Raw genomic sequence first — 20594 nt, forward strand, 5'->3', positions numbered from 1 at the left:
TGCCATCACACAAAAGAATGAATTACATGATCTATCAATTTTTTGGTCAGGCTTATGATTCTGTAACTTGGATGAAAGGTATATTTGGTGTTGGTCATTCTTAGAATATTTGTATTTTAATGCCTGTCATGTTAAGTTGCAGAAATATTCTAAAATGTTTTGTAGCAATGCACTTTAGATATAATATTTGAAATATGTTGGAGTGGCTAAATCTATAACAAGGCCTCATTTGTAATATTTCCTTTAAAACTAATTTTTAATTTTTGTATTTTATAAAATTGATTATTACAAATCAATCCTGTTAATTTCTTTCCCCTTCTTTTCAAAATGTTCAAGGGGAAACAAACTATTGCAGGATTTGATGTCTAAATTAGAGAAAGATCATTGCTTTAAAACAATATGTATTTCTCTAGTATTATATGCTAAGAAACTCAGGGACATATTTTAAAAAATATATCAATATTTCTTTGAAAAAAATGAAGAGGAAATCTGTCATCTGCCTTTTAGTATGTAGAAGTTGCTGGGATATGGAAAACATCATTAGTCACTAATATGTTCTTTTGTAGAACTAAGTCAGACTTAAGATGGTATTTGATTCATTACCACAGGCAAACAAACTGAAGTGATTGTTTGGTATGGGTATTTGTTTTTGTTTTCAAATTTTCTGGCACTATACAAATAATTTATTGGGATGAGATTTAAGAAAACACATAAGAGCATTACTCTAAAAATTCCAAATTTTTTGAAACAATATTATTGGAGTATGGTATTTGTAGATGCTAAAAATATCTTTTAGTTGTCTCTTGAGATTTGTGGGATACATGTGGAAAAGACAAGCTTGGTGTTTATAGTTTGACTTGGTTAATTCTCAATATCCATAACATGTGGAAAAGACAAGCTTGGTGTTTATAGTTTGACTTGGTTAATTCTCAGTATTCATATCATTCTTCTTTCATAATTTCTTCATGAAAAATGTAATCACACAGATTCTGTTCACTTCCAACACAAAATTAATGTGCATTCCATTTCAAACTAACCACCATCAAAAATTTCTGAAAGTCTGGTTTATATTTTGTAAGTACTGTATGTGAATGCCTTGCTTAGCTTTAATTTTTGGAGAAATACAGCTTTTAGAACTTTTCATCCAATTGTTAAGTTTTGGTAATGGTGACAATCTGTTATCATATTCTGGTTAATTTAATGCCCTTCTTTTTAATAATCTTTCTGCCTACTGAGTTTCTGTGAAAATAAATTTGCTTTGCCTGTTAAAACAGCCCTCAAAATTAACATTTTTAACTTATGACAATTTTTCTAAGTTCTCCTTTTGAAGGCACTAATACTAATATTAATGAGAAAGCAAAGCATAACTACAGATGACTACTAAAAGCCAGCAACCTTAGAAAATGCCTTTATGATTATTGCTTGATGTATGGCTTAATTTCCATAGCTGTTTTATGAGAAGTGGAGAGGTTTATCTTCCTGAAATCAGGTCTACCTTATATTACTGAGTCAAGGAAACTATAATTAATATTTGAATATGTTCTTGAAAGATAGCAAAGGAAACCAGGTACCGAACAGAGTGTCACTTGCAACTACTGACTCACAATTGTAAGTTCCAAATCATATCTTGAGAAACTATGTAAGAAAAAAACTTTTCCATGTTAATGTGAATCATCTAATACTTACTTTTATCTCAGGTTTTTTAGTTTTTTCATGGTTTATTAGGGAAGGCTGCTGTTTTTCTTTTTGAGGTCCAGGTACTAATTAATTAGTTTGTCCTTCCATTTTTATGTGTTTAGAACAGAAGAGAGTGTATGTTATCCTACTGTTTGTCTCTCTTACATACTTTAAGGGTAAAGAAGAGGGGAGTTCTGGATATTCACTTGTGTTTTTCTCATCCCTAGTCTCCCATGAATACATGACTTGATTTATCTTGATCAGCCTAGTAACTTGCTCCACATTTTTCCAAAAGTGCAAAGCAGTTTCAGCTAAAAATACACATATCAAAATGCTCCAAAAGTTGTGGCCACAGCTCAAAAATGCTGATCAATTTTGAAAATCTAAATCAGCCCGGCCATGAAACTGAGGGAAGAACCTTTGTGGTGAGGGACAGATTTCCAAAAATTCACCACAGTCCTGTTCTTAGCTAGAGTTTGTGCTGATGTTGCCAGACAACTGAGGAATAGATGCAAAAAGCAGGAAGCATTATTGAATTGAGCCCTAGCGCCAATTTGGGAAAAGCAAATTAAAATGTAAAAGAATATTTTTTCCACTCCTGGTGTCTGAACATAACATGGCAAAATACATGGTTGCTGAAAAAGTTACAGAAATTGCTAATTTTGCCAGAAAGTCAAAGTCAATTACCATTTTTTTTTTTGGTGTTAAAAAATGCATACATTGATAGTTTAAAGGTTTTTTTTTTTTAATCCCAGATGAAGTAGTTTTAATTTATGAATCAAAATGTGTATACATTTGAGTTGGAGAACAAAATCAAAATGTATGTAGGTTTAAATTGGGGAAGTATTTTGACATAAATGACTGTGTGTGGTCTTATTTCAGTGTCTTTTGATATTTTTCAGGTGATACTTGAAGAATGGATGATGATGATTTTGGTGGTTTTGAGGTATGTATTATTATTTATGTTTGTGTGTTTTAACTTTTGTAAGGTTATAACAGTAAACTATTTTGAAAATATATTGTTTTGTTGGCATTTATGATCTTTTCTTAATCAACTTGATTGTAACTCTGGAATAAAAAGAGAGAGAAATAAAGAAAAATTAAAAAGTATCATCCCTTTGAAAGTTAAAAGTGATTTATTATTATTGAAGGTTTGGTTTTGCCCATAGGAATGATTTAAATTGAGGTAATTAAGTGCTACCAGTAGAAGAGGTTTTAAGAAGAGGTTTTAAAAATTGTCAGCAGATGATTTTGCTGGGATACATGTCTATTAGGAAATACTTGTGAGATGAGGGATGAGTCTTAGAGATCTTGTCACATATTTGCATGTTTACACCTGTAACGAGTTGATTTAGTATGTGAATAAAGTACATAGCCTTTTGGTGATTTATATAGCTAATTAGTATGTTTGGGTTGTTAGATTATTCTCTCAGGTTTCAGTTGGATATTTTGTAAGTGGAAATTGTTAGCTGAAGAAGCAGTGTCTTTTCTTTAATCCTTTTCAATGTGTGTTCATTTTATTGAAATATTTTGTAACCCAGTTATTTTTATGGAGCCAGTGTAGTCTTGCAGGAAAATCTCTGGATTAAGAGTCAGGATGCCTGAGCTCAAATCCTGGAACTACCATCAAGTGAGCTCTGTGATTTTTTTTTTTTTTTTTTTTTTTTTTTTCTTTTTTTAAGTAATACTTTTACCTCACTGGGATTTGATAAAAAGTGAATCATAAAATTAAGGTGTATAATTAATGGCACTAATAGGAGAAATAAGGTTTTAAGTATATATACAGTGTTTGAAATTTCATGAAAGAATTTTTTTTTTTTTTTGAGGTTAGTATAACTTTGTTTTATCTTTAATATCATCAGTATGGAGCTATTTAGAATATGGACATACCTATTTTTTGTGTTTCATCTAAAACTGGTTTTTCTTACCACATTTGAATGTTTTCTGCATTTTATTTAGTATTTTGGTTTTTCTGAGGTGATTGAATCTTATTTATATTATTGAAATATAATATTTCCATATTATCATCTGATTTAGTTTATTGTTTGGAAATTTTTAGCTATTTAGAGGATATAATCAAGCATAATTCCCTTTGTTTAATCCATGCTTAATATATAAAATATATAAAACAGAGTGGATAGTGCTCTTTAAGTGACAGTTACACCTCAGTATTATATTCAGTCCATCTACCTTTCAGTATTTCATAGGTATAATGTCAACTGACATTGAAGTTTATTGTTGCTATTAGGTTTCTTTTCACTCCTGTTGTAGAAGTATGTAAGGTCTTTATCCTTGTCATATAAAATGTATTCATTTTTTTTCAGTTTGTAGTGAGTAGTTACTGTATTCTGTGTCACATACTGTTCCTGTGGCAGATTGCTTCATTTGACTTCTCCTTGGCTGACAACTCAATGCAGAATCCAAATTGAAATTATGGCTCTAATTTTTAGTAATAGTTTTGCTGTGACCTGGTCACCTAAGAGACAGAAAACTCTGTACTCTAACCCACAAACTCATCATTCAGTAATTGACTGTCCTAAAATTAGAGAGCTTGTTCACTGAAAATGTCAGTTTTAGGAATTCTCTAAATGTTAATGCTAGTAAGTCCAGCTAGTAATCATTCAAGGAGATAGAGGATTCCCATTTTCTTTTTTTTTTTAAGATTAAATCCCTTAGTTTAATGTGAATTAATTTAAAAGATTTGGGCTCTATATTTTTATATTTCTTACATGGATGGGTAAATGTTGTGGTGAGTTAAGTTAGAATAGTTAAAGTTCACAAATGAAAACAATTAAGGATTATGAAATAAAAATTTAATTGAGATAAGATTTATTTATAATTTGAAAGTGTTTGTTGTATTACAGAAGATATGTATATAAAACTGGGATAATTGATCACCTAAATAGAATTTCTACTTTTTTAGATCTTTTAAAATAATTCTTTTTATTTGTTTGTTTGTTTTTCCTAGGCTGCAGAGACTTTTGATGGTGGAAATGGTGAAACCCAAACAACATCTCCTGCTATTCCCTGGGCTGCCTTTCCTACAGGTACCGATAGGCAAGAACTAGGAGTTTCCCCCCATTTAACATTTTTATGCCTTTTTCAAAACCTTTTTCTACTTTTTCATTTGGGCTTCTCTGATCTGAAAAACAGAATGACCCAGAATGCCTCTTTTTACAGTTTTCATTTTAAATAACAAATTATGAAATTACATTACAAATTCCATGATGATGGCTTGATTCTAAAAATGATCTTAGGAACATTAAATGAAATTAAAGTATAATTTACATTTTCTAATTAATCTTAGTTTTAGAAAGGTGAGGTGCCAAATCATTTTTTAGATTGTCTTGATCATTTGTTAAAGACTACCTTTTAATATCCTATAAATAACATAATTTTTGATAGTATTTAAATTTTTTATAATAAACTCATTCAGAAGTATTGAAAATTAAAAATAAATCATCAGGGGCTGGAGATATAGTTTAGTGGTAAAGTTTATGCTTAACATGGACAAGGTCTTGGGATTTAAACCCCCAACACATGTGCGCACACATATCCACACACCCTGCACAAGTCATTAAAGAAATTAAGTATAAAAAAATCCCATTATTGAGAGATATTTCTAAGAAGACTTAATGTTTAATAGTAGTATAATTTATGTCTGTATAATAGTTTGAACTTTCTAGACTTTTTCGTCAAATCACTGTAAAGTTATGGATTGAAGATGAAAGCCTCTTTCTTCAGCAGCTTTGCCTGGTTCTAGATTATTGGAATTATGCATCCTACAAATTGAGTGCTTATTGTTCATTAGACACTGTGGGGATAGATTGATGTATGGAGCATAGTCTAATCCATTTTTCAAGGGCAAGCACATGCATACTTATGTTGTGAAACACATTTGTCATTTGGAAGGAATAGTGATTTTGTCATCCATTCATTTAGTAAATGCTTATTTCATGCCTGAGTCAGTGAGTCAGTACCATCCTTAGTATATAAATTGTTGATCTGAACTTCGAAAGATGCATGTGCTTTCAAGAGGCAGGTATGGGACAGTGGGGAAGGATTATGAAGCGGAAAGACAAATGGAACAAAATGCAACAGAGGAAAAAAAAAAAAGGGATGACATAGTTAGGATGTTCATTCTTGCTCAAGGGCTTCATGTGTTGTTTGCATTGCTTAGAGGATTGTCTCCCTTAACTTCCCATTCTGCTTTTCTCCATTCCTTTACTGTCTTACTTATTAATGTATTATTTCTTGCTTTAATCTTTCTTTTTCTGTGAAACTTTCCCAGCAAACCCTCTCATATCTATATACACCTATTATCTGACTATACAACTTAGACTGTAAGTTTTGTGGGTTTAGCCATCATGTCTATTTGTTCTTTTGTTGTATCTTAATTGCCAAGCATAGTGTCTAGCTTATAGTTTTCCCTTGATAAGTATTTATAGAATGAATAATTTAAAAAAATGAATGAATTAATAATGCAATCAATGAATAGATTAGGATGGCAGTGGGGAAGGATAATAAATAATATTTATGTAATGACTTAGAATTTTTATGTACAGAACAACTACTCTTTTCCTGTTATGCAGATGAAAAAATGATGGTTGAAAAATCCTTTGTAGTTTGACACAGATAGGTATGTTTAGAGATGAAATTTAGTCTTTCCCATTCTATTTCAATTCTTTTCAGTAACTCAATTTTTTGAAAAAGGTACCAGGACTTTCTGACTAGATGTGATTTTGAAAGAAGAGTCAAATTGATTTTTGAGGTTTCAAGCCTTGATTCTGGAAAAATGTCGTTAGTATGAACAGAGAATAGAATATGAATAGAAATAGAGAATTTGGGGATTGGTTGAAGTGAGTGGGGCCATCATGAATTTATTTTAGACCTGTGTATTTAAGGTACCTAGAACTGAGTAGAAAGGTCAGTACTGGAATTCTTACCTTGGAGTTGTAGATTGGGTCTCGAGATGTAACTCAGTGGTAGAGCATTTGTCTAGTATGTGTAGGCCCTGGGTTTGGTCCTCAGTTCTGGGGGAAAAAAAAATCCACAGATAGTTGTCGGGGAATCACGGGAAGAAACAGTATAGGACTGAGTAGATTAATATGGGTTTCCATAAGGAATAGTATTCTGTGAGGCAAGGGGAGAGTAGTCAAATGCTACAGCATAGAAATTAGAAAATTTTAAAGAAGCTGTTATCAACTGGTGTCAAAGGCTGTGGGGAGGTTGGTGAGATTGGAGGTTAATGGAAAACCCACAGGTGGCCTAAAGTGACTTTTGTGGAAATGGATTCAGAAGATTGAAAGTTAAAACCAAATTGAACTTTTTTACTTTTTATAAAAGAAGGAACAAAATCTGTTTTCCTATAATAACTTGTGGCAATGTACTAAAGTATTATAATTGTGGGCAAATTATCTAATTTCTGTTCCTCAGAAATGAACATTATATGTGACATTTGTATGTGTCTCTCTGTATTTGTGGGTCAAGTCCTCAAAGCCTAAAGAAGTTGGAATTAAGGAACAATTAAAGAACAACCCTTTTTCTACACACACACACACACACACACACACACACAGTCTGTCCCTCACTTCCTTATAAACCAAATAAAACAAACCCCACAGATCTACAGAAAGTACTCTTTTTGAGTTTTCTTGCATAAATGGAGAAAAAACAACCATGGCTAAGGGCTGAAGTTAAAAACCTGGTACGTGTTCTCCCAGCCAAAGCAATCTTTTTCTTCCATAGGTAGTTTGTCTTCCTCTGGCTGGTGGAGAAGTCAGCCTCTGATTTAGGTAGGTGGAAGATGTTTGATGAAAGTGATATGAACAAGCTAATTGGCATAACATTTTAATCATTTCCACACTAATACCAATGAAAATAGCTGAGATTCTTTTCAGCCTAAGAAAAGACTAATTTTCTCCTTATTTTTTTTCTCTATACCTCAGCTATGATCCATATGAAAAATATTTCTAGAAATAGATTAACACTAACCAAGTTTTACAACAGCTTAAAATCTAAGCAGATAACTCAGTAATATTGGTTTAAGTTTGGAAGTCTTTAGTGGGGAAAGGAAAAATCATTCTTGGGGTTAGGTTAAAGAATTTTGTTAGAGCGTAATGGGGATTAGTATTTGTGATTATAGTGTTTCAGGACTGGACTCATGGTTAAATGGAGCCTGATTTTTGTAATAGCAACTGGAGTAACTAATGGATCTGTCCAAGTGTCTGTTTATTTTATTTTTTTAATTTTTAAATTTTTTTTTGAATGGTGGATCCACAACTTATGGTTATTTTTTTTTCAAGTGTCTGTTAATAACCTGCAATTCTGTCCATAGGTCCACATACCTCAAGACCTGCATCTTTCTGTACATTAGCATCATTAGCATAGTGGAGCCTTTTATTTTTTATTTTATTTATTTATTTTTAAAATTTATTTATTTTGATTCATTGTACACAAATGGGGTACAACTTGTTTCTCTGGTTGTACACGAAGTAGAGTCTCACCATTTATGTAATCATACATGTACATAGGATAATGATGATTGTATCATTCTGTTATTTTTCCTTCCCCCCACACCCTCCCCACCCCTCTTTTCCCTCTATACAGTCCTTCCTTCCTCCATTCTTGCCTCCCTCCTATCCCTCGTTATGTATTATCTGCTTATCAGAGAGATCATTCAGCCTTTGGTATTTTGGGATTGGCTTATCTCACTTAGCATGATATTCTCCAATTTCATCCATTTACCTGCAAATGCCATAATTTTATTCTTCTTTATGGCTGAATAATATTCCATTGTGTATATATACCACAGTTTCTTTATCCACTCATCAATTTAAGGGCATCTAGGTTGGTTCCACAATCTAGCTATTGTGAATTGAGCAGCTATGAACATTGATGTGGCTGCATCACTGTAGTATGCTGATTTTAAGTCCTTTGGGTATAGGCCTAGGAGTGGGATAGCTAGGTCAAATGGTTGTTCCATTCCAAGTTTTCTAAGGAATCTCCACACTGCTTTCCAGAGTGGCTGCATTAATTTGCAACCCCACCATCAATGTATGAGTGTACCTTTTTCCCTAGTGGAGGCTTTTAAAATGCTAACTTGTATGCTGATGATGAAATTAATGAATTGCCAGGCAGCATAAGTGAAATGCAAACTATTATCTGTGGGCTTGTATCACATTGTTAGGGCATCTAACTTGTAGTAAGTGTCTTTACACATCCATTATCAGAAATTGGAGAATGTAAATGATGAATATGAAATTAGTAGTCTCTTCTTTGCCTTTTGTCCTTACGTTGTATAAACATGGATACTATTACTTTATTTCAGTGAAAGCTATCCAAGAGAATTGCCTTTATTCTAGCATTTTCCTCCTTGTTCCGTAGTCTTACCTTCTAGATTGCTTTCCATGGCTATTCTCTTAAAAGCCTGTGAGCTAAACTGTGATCTGTGTAGTGTTTCTATGCCTTTGCCATAGCTCCTGATTGTAATACCTTCCCTCAACTCCCATCTGCTTACCTGAGTCATATTTTTCTTTCCAGAAAAGCTGCAGACTAAATTTATTCTGAATTTGTTCTATATTTCATTAACTGCTTCCTCTGAGGAACTGCTATCATTTTATTTCTGCAGTACTTGCTTGGTGCTTAGCTCATGCTAATTCATAGTTTTAAAAGTTGTAGTAAATACATGTAACAAAATTTACCGTCATAAGCATTTTAAAGTACACAGTTCAGTATTATACCTTGTAAAACTGAAACTCTATACCCATCTAAAGGACTCCCTGTTTTCCCTCTCTCCCCAGTCCCTGCCAATCACCATTCTACTTTCACTTTCTATGAATTTGACTATTGTAGATACCTCTTTTAAGTAGAATCACACAGTATATGTCTTTTTTCTTTTGTCCTGGGTGTTGATCCCAGGGCCTTGCACATGCTTGGCTGTACCACTGAACTACATCCCCAGGCCTTTTGAGAAATTTTATTTTAAGGCAGGGTCTTGGTAAGTAGTCCAATCTGGTTTTGAATTTTTCATCCTTCTTCCTCAGCCTCTTGAGTAGCTGGGATTACAGGGCATGAACTACCACATTAGGCCAGTATTTGTCTTTTTGTGACTATCGTATTTCACTTAGAATAACATTTTAAAGGTTCATTCATGTTGTAGTTTGTGTCAAAATTTCCTCCCTTTATAATCCTGAGTAATATTCCATTGTATATTTTGATCTTTCTTAATACATTCATCTGTTCACAGATGCTTGGGTTGCTTCCACCTTTGGCTATTTTAAATAAGGTTGCTACGAATGTGGGTATTTCATTTGTATTTTTAGTGTCATTTTTATCAGTTATGACTCATCTCTATGTTTCCATTTTAGTCTGAGCTTTGGAGAACAAGAGAGGAGGTTTTAAACTTTTTGACTCCCAAGTGTCTAACAAAGCACCATGCCTTGTTAATAATCAGTGCCACTAATTGTTTCTTGGTGATTAGTAGAACAGATTTACTTTCAGTTATCTCTTCTTGATTATTTTTAATTCTGTAGGGTAAATGAAATAGTCTTTAATTATGAGTTAGAAGGGTGCAAATCTAAACTTTCCTTCAAAAATATATTAATCTTGAAAATTTTTGGTGATTACTCAAAGGTGGCTAAGAAACTATTTCCTTTGATACTCAGTTAACTTTCCTTGTCATTCTCAATTGAAACATATGCCTGGAAATAATGATTAATAAGAGTAGTTATGGATTCTCTGAATGAAAGTACAACTGTTTTACAGGTCTTTTCTCTTCTCTGTCCTGGTTCTACTGTATACCAGTAGGTAACGGTAGAAGTTAGACCAAATTTTAGTTTAATATATTACAGGTCTACATGCAATAATAGCACTATCCAATTCCTTTACCTCCTTTTGTTCTTATTTAATTTTTCTAAAGGGAGGTCATTTCGGATTTTGTGCATAATAGAAAAAAGTTTTGAGTTGGCTGTTTAAAGGACTATATTTTTTAGAAAAAGATTTTTTCTGTTTTTGACTAAGAAATCTATTGTAATTGGAAATTATTCCAAATCAAAGATGTTTCATAAATGGGTTGGTCGTGTTCTTTTTAGGAAACTAAGAGGAGAGACTTTTCAAAATTAATGGCTACTATATATGCATATCAGAATATAGAGTATACGTATACTTACATTATGATTTCTTCCTTTGTCCACTTTCACCTTTAATGCAAGTTCTCTTATTACACTCTTTGAAAGAAGGACTGTGTCTTTATTTGACCTTGCAAGTTCTAAGAATTATATCTTAGTTTGGCATCAGTCTGTGGTTTTGATTATATTTTCTGATTGCAGTAGAGCCAAAGTTTCAGAATTCATGGAATTTATTTAAATTAATTCTTTGGTTTGTTTTTTCATTCATCTTCCATTCACTCATTTATTATATATTTGGAATTATACTGTTAACAGACATAAATGCCATGTGCTGTGGATTGTATTCCGTTTTTAGTGATGTTATATGAAAACTGTCACCTTGAAGGACAGGGTGTTTCATAAAATCTATTAATATTGGCAAACACTTTCATCAGTAACTTCAGCTTCGAAACTTTGATAGCAATTGTATGAAAAGAATATTAGGTCAGAATGTGTTGTTATATTGCCATTTTGTACAAAGTGGGTGGTGCTGTTTTAGAGGCAAATGACTGTTCACTTTTTACTTTTAACTGAATAAATATAAATTGTCTAGTAGGCGAGGTGGGAGGCAAAACCTTGAATACTGTCCTTTCCAATAATGCTTCTCAGTTCTTGTAGAACTACACAGACCACAGTAGAATGCATTGACCATCAAAGGGAAAAACAAGTGGTCCAGATAGATACTTTAATCCAAATTAGCTCCTTCAAAACAGCTTATAAAGAGGGCAAACTGAACTGTCACAAGCCGACCCTTTAGAAGGAATAATGGGAATTGGACCAGCAGATGTTGAACCAAATAACTTAGATGTGGTTCACTTTGCATCTGGAGCTATTTGCATACAAAGCCAACAGGAAAGTTCAAACATTTTTCTTAAGACATTGGCAGAGAGAAACCTGGAAGACAGATGCCTTTTTGATTTCATGGTTCAGTTTTTCCATTCTCCATTCTCCTGGCCAGGAAAACCTAGGACAACAAATCGGTCATTTTATTAATATCCCATTACTCTCCTTGCTAACCCTGTTTTTCCAGTAGAATCTGTGTTACACATCTATGAGAGCTCAGAACCTGAGTCTACAAATTTTTGTTTGAGGAGGAATTATTTGAATATTTTTCTTCAGATTTATCTGTGATTTGCAATAGTAATAATAAACATTAACCAAATGCATTGGTCTGGCCTATATTTGAGGTAAAATTTGAAGGTGACTCATTACATATTCACATAACTACATTATAATAGGCAATATGGATAATGGTTAAAAAGTTTCTGTCTTGTTTGCTTCATATTAATTTATTAGACATTTTGTCTGGACATAAACTCGATTCCATTGTAGTGTAATTTCATAGCATTTTTACACAGATTATTTGAAGAGAAGACTTCCATATAGCTTCCTTTTGCTACTTCCTATATTTCTGGTTACCTCCCAGGTTATTGACTTACCTTCTTTTATTCTGGGGGCAGATTCTTTTAATGATACCTAAGATGATAGCTTCCATAATGTTCTGAGTTATTACTAAACATGTAAGTATTAGTCTTCATGTGTGTTTTCAGTTATTTGTGCCATTTGCTTTCATTAATGTATATAATGGAGAATATATAAGTGATATTTGTTATGATGTTTGTTACAGTGTGGTTTAGAGTCACATTGAAAAGTTCTGGCTATGTTGTTGACCTAACTCTAACTTATCTGAAATCTTGGTAATTAAATCTAGATAATTCAATCAATCTTCTGTTGATTGAAAGACTATATGATATATAAGTATTCTTCAAGATTTTGAGTTCTGTGTCTATTATTTATTTATTTTCTGGTTACAGTTGTCTGTAATATGAGTAGCTTCTACTGGGTGAATCATGAATCATGGTGCCTAACATTTATTGGATGCCTACTGACTTCCAGGCATTGTGCATGTTACATTCATACTAATTTCTTTTTTTTTTCTTTTTAAATTTGTTCTAATTAGTTATACATGACAGTAGAATGCATTTGGACACATTGTACACTTATGGAGCACAACTTCTCATTTGTCTGACTGTACATGGTGCAGAGTAACACCAGTAGTGTAATCATACGTGTATATAGGGTAATAATGTCCATTTCATTCCACCATCCTTCCCATCGCCACACCCCTTCCCCTCTGTTCTCTCTGAACAACCCAAAGTTCCTTCATTGTTCCCTATTGCCCCCACCTGCCGCCATTATGGATCAGCTTCCACTTATCAGAGAAACCATTCGGCCTTTGGTTTTTTGGGTTTGGCTTATTATGCTTTGCATGATATTCTCCAGCTTCCATTCATTTACATGCAAATGCCATAATTTCATTCTTCTTTAAGGCTGAGTAATATTCCATTGTGTGTATGTACTACATTTTCTTTATCCATTCATTGGTTGAACCAACCAGGTTGGTTCTATAGTTTAGCTATTGTGAATTAAGTTGCTGTAAATGTTGATGTGGCTATATCACTCTAGTATGCTGGTTTTAAGTCCTTTGGGTATAAACCGAGGAGTGGGATAGCTGGGTTAAATGATAGTTCCATTCCAGGTTTTCTAAGGAATCTCCATACTGCTTTCTATAGTGGTTACACCAATCTGCAGTACAACCAGCAATGTATTAAGGTCTGGTAGTGTGATGCCTCCTGCTTCACTCTTCTTTCTAAGCATTGCTTTGGCTATTCTGGGTCTCTTATTTTTACAGATGAATTTCATGATTGCTTTTTTGTAGTTCTGTGAAGAATGTCAGTGGGATTTTAATAAGAATTGCATTAAATCTGTATATCACTTTTGGTAATATGGCCATGTTTTTTCCCCAATAGCATTGCCTTTTATTCATTCATGTTAGGTCATCTGAAATGATATTTGTTGCATTTAAATGTTCATTAATGTAAATGGCTGAACAAATTCATTTCAATGGATACTCAATATCCCACATAGTTAAGTCACTTCAACACAGCTTCATGACAACTCCCACACCAAAACAGACTTTATTTTGTAAATTTTAACCCATTATTACTTCCATGGGTTTTTTTTTTTCCAGCTGTCAAGTGTATACAGTGAAGAGTAAGTTTAGTTAGAAGGGTGATGCACCTGGAAAATAAATTTCTTAAACTCCATATACATGTTTCAAAACTGCTGGGTTTCAAGTCCATTTTTGAACTCCAGGACTGCTAGTACCATGAGCAACATATTAAAACTACTCTATTTGAAGAGCTTATTAATTTTGCATAAATCAGATCACGCAACGTGTCATCCTGTAACAGACTGCACTTTAACTGAACATGGCAAAATATTCACTCTTTTGAACTTTACATCATCATTTGTTGTCAAACCATGAAGCAAATCCCAACAGTATATACAAAAACAACTTTGCATTTACAAAAGATTGTTTCCCATACTGATTAATCCAGGCAGCTAACTCATTGGTGTATGCAACTTTATTGAAGAAAAATAAATCAGTTACTAGCAGAGCTATTAGTTGATCACTCATCCATTGACAACTTGCATCATTTATTCAGTGCTATATTAAACAGTGTATTGGAAGATGGATTAACTAATAGCTCTAAGTCTCCTAACAATTTAAATGAAAATTACAAAATGTTTTGAGACCCTACTTTGGAATACAAAGGGTGTTTGACTTCTGATTTCCATTCTCTGTAGAACAGGGCATTCCTTTCTTGACATGCATAAAATACCTCACATTTTCTATTCTGCTGGTGCTATAAATTCAATACCAATTTTCCAGCCACGTCAGTTATAGCATAAAGTTTATCATGTAACCTCAAGTCTCTTAACAGTGAAAGGTTTAAACAAAATTGATGCTTCTAGAATAATGCTACTTCCTTTGATGTGACAACTGAGCATCCATCCGCCCCCCCCCCCCAGATGATTTCTTCAGCGTGATAGAGTAGGGAGGAATGGTTTAATCTCATAACCAAGTTAGAGTGAAGACATTGACCACATAATACCCATGCTCAAGTTTTTAAAAAAATTCTGAATCTTGGGCAACTGTTCTCTTGTAACTTTACAGTTTCTAAAAACAGTTATTGTCCAAGCTGGAAAGATTTAAGTCTTCTCAGATGAGCATGTGAATGAATGGAGGGAGGTAAACAAAAAATGAAATTAAAAAAAGATGAGGTGTGATAAGGGAGCTGCTGGAGAGGAAAATGAAAAAAGGACCAGTACTTTAGTTTATTCCAGCTACAATGCAGGTTATTCTGACTCTAAGGTAGCATCACATGGCATTCTTGCAGACTTTTGAGTCCGTTCCTGAGATATTCTGTTGTACTTATCTCTGTCTGTTTATAGATAGATCCATGCAGAATCTGTCACTAAAGGGTCATCTGGGTTTGGATCACATAGCAGTGAACAAATGAATAAAAGAATTTTAGAAATAGTTAAAGCAGGAGATCATTGTGATCTTACCGAGACAAATGCTGCCATTACTGTTAATATTAGGATGATAAATTCTTGTTGTAAATGTAAACTTAGGTGGTTTGAAGGGGTTTGTAGGAAAATGAATTGCCAAAAAGAATATACCACCTTGATATGTTCTGTCATTTGGTCCCATAATTGTGGCTTCCCAGTGAAACTTATCATCCCCAACTGGACCTGCAGAACATGGAACAAATCACTAAGTTCCTTATTAATCTGTTTCAGCGCCACAGTCTGTTCTTTTTGTCTGGCTCCTCACTATCTCTGTGTGCACTCAAAGGCCCAGCCAAAACGATTGATTATCTTGGTGTCAGGGAAGGATTGTCTCTTCGTTTCACACTGGCTGTGCCAGACACAGGCACAGAGTGGCCAGGGCCTCCCTCAAAGCTGCGCCTCGGCCTCCCGCTGCACTGTAGCTGGTGCCTCCCTGGCCTTATGGGGTCACGCGCGCATGACACAGCCACAAGATGTCTGCTGTGATGGAACTACTGCCAGATGCCAGTATGGCCATTTTGACAATATTAATTCTGCCTATCCAAGAGCATGGGATTTCTTTCCATCTTGTAAGATTTTCTTCAATTTCTTTCTTTGGTGTTCTGTGTTTTTCATTGTAGAGATCTTTTACCCCTTTTGTTATATTGAGTCCCAAGTATTTTATTTTATTTTATTTTTTGAGGCTATTGTGAATGAGGTAGTTTTCCTAATTTCTCTTGGTGTGGATTCATCACTGATGTATAGAAATGCATTTTACTTATGGATATTAATTTTATATCCTGCTACTTTGCTGAAATCTTTTGTTAGTTCTAGAAGTTTTCTGGTGGAATTTTTTGGTATCTTCTAAATACAGAATCATGTTATTGGCAAATAGTGATAGTTTGAGTTCTTCTTTTCCTATTCATATCCCTTTAATTTCTTTCCTCTGTCTGATTGTTCTGGCTAGAGTTTCAAGGATTGGGTTGAATAGAAGTGGTGAAAGAGGGCATCCTTGTCTTGTTCCAGACTTTAGAGGGAATGATTTCAATGTCTCCATTTAGAATGATGTTGGCCATGGGCTTAGCATAGATAGCTTTTACAATGTTAAGGTATGCTCCTCCCATCCCTAGTTTTTCTAGTGTTTTGAAAATGAAGAGGTGCTATGTTTTGTCAAATGCTTTTTCTGCATCTATTGCAATGATCATATGATTCTTGTCTTTAAGTCTATCCATGTGATGAGTTATGTTAATTGATTTCCCTATGGAGAACCAACCTTGAACCCCACTTCATTGTGGTACACTATCTTTTTAATGTTGTTGTATGAAATTTGCCAGAGCTTTATTGAGAAGTTTTGCATCTATGTTCATCCAGGATATTGGTCTGAAGTCTTCTTTCCATGATGTGTCTTTTTGTGTTTGGGTTGTGTTGGAGTGACACTAGCCCCATAGAATGAGTTTGGATTAGTTCCCTCCTTTCCTATTTCATGGAATAATTTGAGCAGTATTGGTGTTAATTCTTCTTTGAAGGTCTTGTAGAACTTGACTGAGAATTCATCTGGTCCTGGGCTGTTCTTGGTTGATAGACTTTTGATGGTATCTTCTATTTCATTGCTTGAAATTGACTGTTTAGATTGTGTCTATCTTCCTGATTCTGTTTGGTCTTTGAGATTTTCTATTTTATTGGAGTATAAGTTCTCAAAATAGTTTCTAATTATCTTCTGTATTTCAGTAGCATCTATTGTGATATTTCCTTATTAATCAGAAATTTTAGTAATTTGGTTTTTCTCTCTCTTTCTCTGTTAGTGTAGCTAAGAGTTTATCAGTTTTATTTAGTTTTTCAAAGAACCAACTTTTCATTTTGTCAATTTTTTGAATTTTTTCTTTGTTTGAATTTCATTTATTTCAACTGTGATTTTAATTATGTCCTGTCTTCTGCTACTTTTGGTGTTGATTTCTTCTTCTTTTTCTAGGGTTTTGAGATGTAATATTAGGTCATTTATTTGTTGACTTTTTATCCTTTTAATGAGTGATCTCAATATAATGAATTTTCCTTCAGTGCTAACTTTCCTTAGCACTGCCTTCATAGTGTCTTAAGAGATTTTGATGTTATATTGGTGTTCTCATTTATCTCTAAGTATATTTTTTATTTCCTCCCTGATTTCTTCTGCTATCCATTCGTCATTCAGTAACATATTATTTAGTCTCCAGGTGTTGGAATAACTTCTGTTTTTTATTTTATTGTTGATTTCTAGTTTCATTCCATTATGATCTGCTAGAATGCAGGGTAGTATTTTGTATTTTTTTCTTTCTGTTAAGAGTTGCTTGGTGGCATAACATATGATCTGTGTTAAGGAGGGATCCATTTGCTGCTGAGAAGAAAGTGTATTTGCTCAATGATGGATGAAATGCTCTATATATGTCTGTTAAGTCTAAATCATTAACTGTATTATTTAGTTCTATAGTTTCTTTGTTTAACCTTTGTTTTGAAGCTCTATCCAATGAAGAGAGAGGTGTGTTAAAGTCACCCAATATTATTGTATTGTGGTCTATTTGATTCTTGAAATTGAGAAGGATTTCAATGCTCCATTGTTTGGGGCATATATATATTTACAATTGTTATGTCTTGTTGATATATGATTCCTTTAAGGAGTATGAAATGTTCTTCTTTATCCCTTTTGACTAACTTTGGTTTGAAGTCCACTTTGTCTGATATGAAGATGGAAACCTCTGCTTATTAATGCAGTCTATGTGAGTGACCTGTTTTTTCCTAACTTTTCACCTTCGGTCTGTGGATGTCTTTTCCTAGGAGGTGAGTCTCTTGAGGACAGCATATTGTTGGGTCTTTTTTTGAAAAATCCAATCCGTCATTCTTTGTCTTTTGATTGATGAGTGTAGGCCATTAACATTCAGTGTTATTATTGAGAGATGATTTTATTCCCTGTCCTTTTGGTTTATTTTTGGTTTTTAACTTGACTTAGTTTCTTCTTTGATTGTCTTTTCCTGTAGTGTTGTTTCTCCTTTTGCTGGTTTTCATTTTCTCCTCATGGAGTATTTTGCTGAGAATGTTCTGTAGTTCAGGCTTTCTAGTTGTGAATTCTTTTAACTTTTGTTTATCATGGAAGGTTTTTATTTCTTCTTTAAGTCCGAGGCTTAGTTTTGCTGGATATAACATTCCTCGTTGGCATCCATTCTCTTTCAGAGGTTGATATATGTTATTCCAGAATCTCCTGGCAATGAGGGTCTGGGTTGAGAAACCAGCAGAGATCCAAATTGGTTTCCCCTGTATGTAATTCGATTTTTCTCTCTCGAAGCTTTCAAAATTCTTATCCTTGTTCTGTATGTTAGTCATTTTTATTATAATGTTCCCTGGTGTGGTTCTTCTCATTTTTTGTACATTTGGGATCCTGTACCCTAATTGATTTTCCATTTCATTCATTAGATTTGGAAAATTGTCTGATATTATGTCATTGAAAAGATTGTACATTCCTTTGATTTGTATCTCCATGCTTTTGTGTATTCTGATAAATCTTCAATTTTGTCTTTTCATGTTTTCCCATATATCTTGGAAGTTCTGTTCATGGTTTCTTCTTCTCTGTATGGTCAACTTTACTTTTTAACAGTACATATTTTGTCTTCATTGCCTTAGGTTCTGTCTTCCAAGTGGTCTAGTCTGTTGGTGATACTTTCCATTGAATTTTTAATTTGGTTTATTGTTTCCTTCATTTCAAGGATTTCTGCTTGGTTCCTTTTTATAGTCTCTGCCTCTTTATTGAAGTGACCTTTCACTTCCTGTATTTTCTCTCCATTACCATCCTTTATTTTGAAAATTAGTATGTACCGTCTAAGCTCTGTCTCTGACATTTCTTTTACTTTGTTATCTATGGATTGGGTTGTTGGAATATCTTGTTTTGTTTGAGGCGCTTTGTTCCCTTGGTTTTTCATATTGTTTGTGTCGTCTTCCCACCTAGGGTACAGTTTCTACCCTATAGTTTTATAATGTTCCTGAAGGCTTCCAGTATCTCACTTTTAAGGGGGAGACCAATGTTTACAGCACCTAATGCAAACAATATACAACCTTAAACCAAATAGCTTCTATTAAGACTTCTACAGTTTTGTTGCAATAAACAGAAATGATATGTTCAATTATTGTCTACAATATAAACAGTAAGTTTGCTAAAAGGATTTACCATTTCAAATGATGGACAGAGAGGGAATAGAAGTAGTGTAGGATGTGATGTTTATGAGGGAGAAGGAGAGAAGATAGAGGTAAAAATTTATAGTAAGAGGGAAGGAGGAATTAATAGAGGTTGGCTGTTAGTATGAGAGAAGTGAGAGAGAGATTTCAGGGATACAGATAGGTGAGAGGAAAAATATATACAGATTAAGGAAACAACTGAAAATATGCCACCCATCAGCAAATGAATTGTGAAGTCTAAGTTCATCCAAACACAGGAATCTTTTTGCTTTTCTCCACTTCCCTGGCTACTACTGAGAAGGCCACCTTTGTGTCTTTTCCAGATGACTTCGGCAGCTTTTTTCCTGCATCCTCTCTGCCTATCTCCTCTGTTTCTCTTAGAGGCACCCACAGAGCTGGGGCACAGGGATCATCAAATATTGAATGTTTGTTTGACATTTGATTTTAAGGTTTAGAAGTGTTTGAGATTTTTTTATTTTCATTTTTGTAGACTCCAACATATCCAAATACATTTAATTATAATTTTTAAGATTTTAATTTTGACCTATTGAATGATATTCCCATGAATATTTTTTGTAGGCTTTTCATTGAGTACTACAACTTTGTACCTATTAATAGGATGCTCTTCTGAATAAATCACAAAAAGTAATTGTAGTTATAAAATCCTGCTTGATTTGGGCATTGCTGTTGTGTCTTATCAGTCTTTTAAAATTCCATTTCTGATTTTTGCATAAATTTACATGATTCTCTTGATTTCAGCTAGTAAATAATAAATTTCTCTTGCTTATTAAAGCATTGTTGAGGTGAAGAAATAATCATTTTAAATGATTTAATTGTGAAAATTTCCTTCATTTACGGGCTGGGGTTGTGGCTCAGTGGTAGAGTGCTTGCCTAGCACCTCTGAGGCACTGGGTTCCACCCCTAGCACCACAGGAAAATACTAAATAAATAAAATAAAGGTATTGTATCCATTTACAACTAAAAATATCTTTTAAAAATTTTCCTTCTTTTAAATTTTAAAAACTTTTGATTTTTTTTGAGTGAATATAATAAAGGCTAGTTTTATTACAGATCCCCTCAGACAGATTGTTTTATCTAATGGACCTTACCATGTAAATTTAGTATAAATTACAGAGATGCTGCTTAATGCACTGAAAA

The 20594-nt window shown here is 33.6% G+C and overlaps 1 protein-coding gene and 1 pseudogene across 10 annotated transcripts in view; one reads left to right on the forward strand and one right to left on the reverse strand.

The window, feature by feature from the left end:
* The window catches only part of CCDC91 (coiled-coil domain containing 91), a 423551-nt gene that overhangs the window by 83997 nt on the left and 318960 nt on the right, over positions 1–20594 (forward strand). For all 9 annotated transcript variants that reach the window (XM_079139392.1, XM_079139390.1, XM_079139391.1 and 6 more), the window contains exons 2-3: positions 2580–2623; positions 4646–4724. In XM_079139392.1, the coding sequence (XP_078995518.1) occupies positions 2594–2623; positions 4646–4724 (109 nt within the window). In that variant the 5' untranslated portion in view covers positions 2580–2593. The remainder of the gene's footprint in view (positions 1–2579; positions 2624–4645; positions 4725–20594) is intronic.
* Positions 13459–16532, reverse strand: LOC306662257 (ubiquitin-conjugating enzyme E2 D3-like; annotated as a pseudogene). The gene is made up of 2 exons: positions 16516–16532; positions 13459–15516 (listed from the first exon to the last, which is right to left on the reverse strand). The product of its transcript is annotated as a ubiquitin-conjugating enzyme E2 D3-like (transcript).

This window comes from Sciurus vulgaris (assembly GCF_902686455.1).
Source record: "Sciurus vulgaris genome assembly, chromosome: 5".
Lineage (NCBI taxonomy): Eukaryota > Metazoa > Chordata > Mammalia > Rodentia > Sciuridae > Sciurus > Sciurus vulgaris.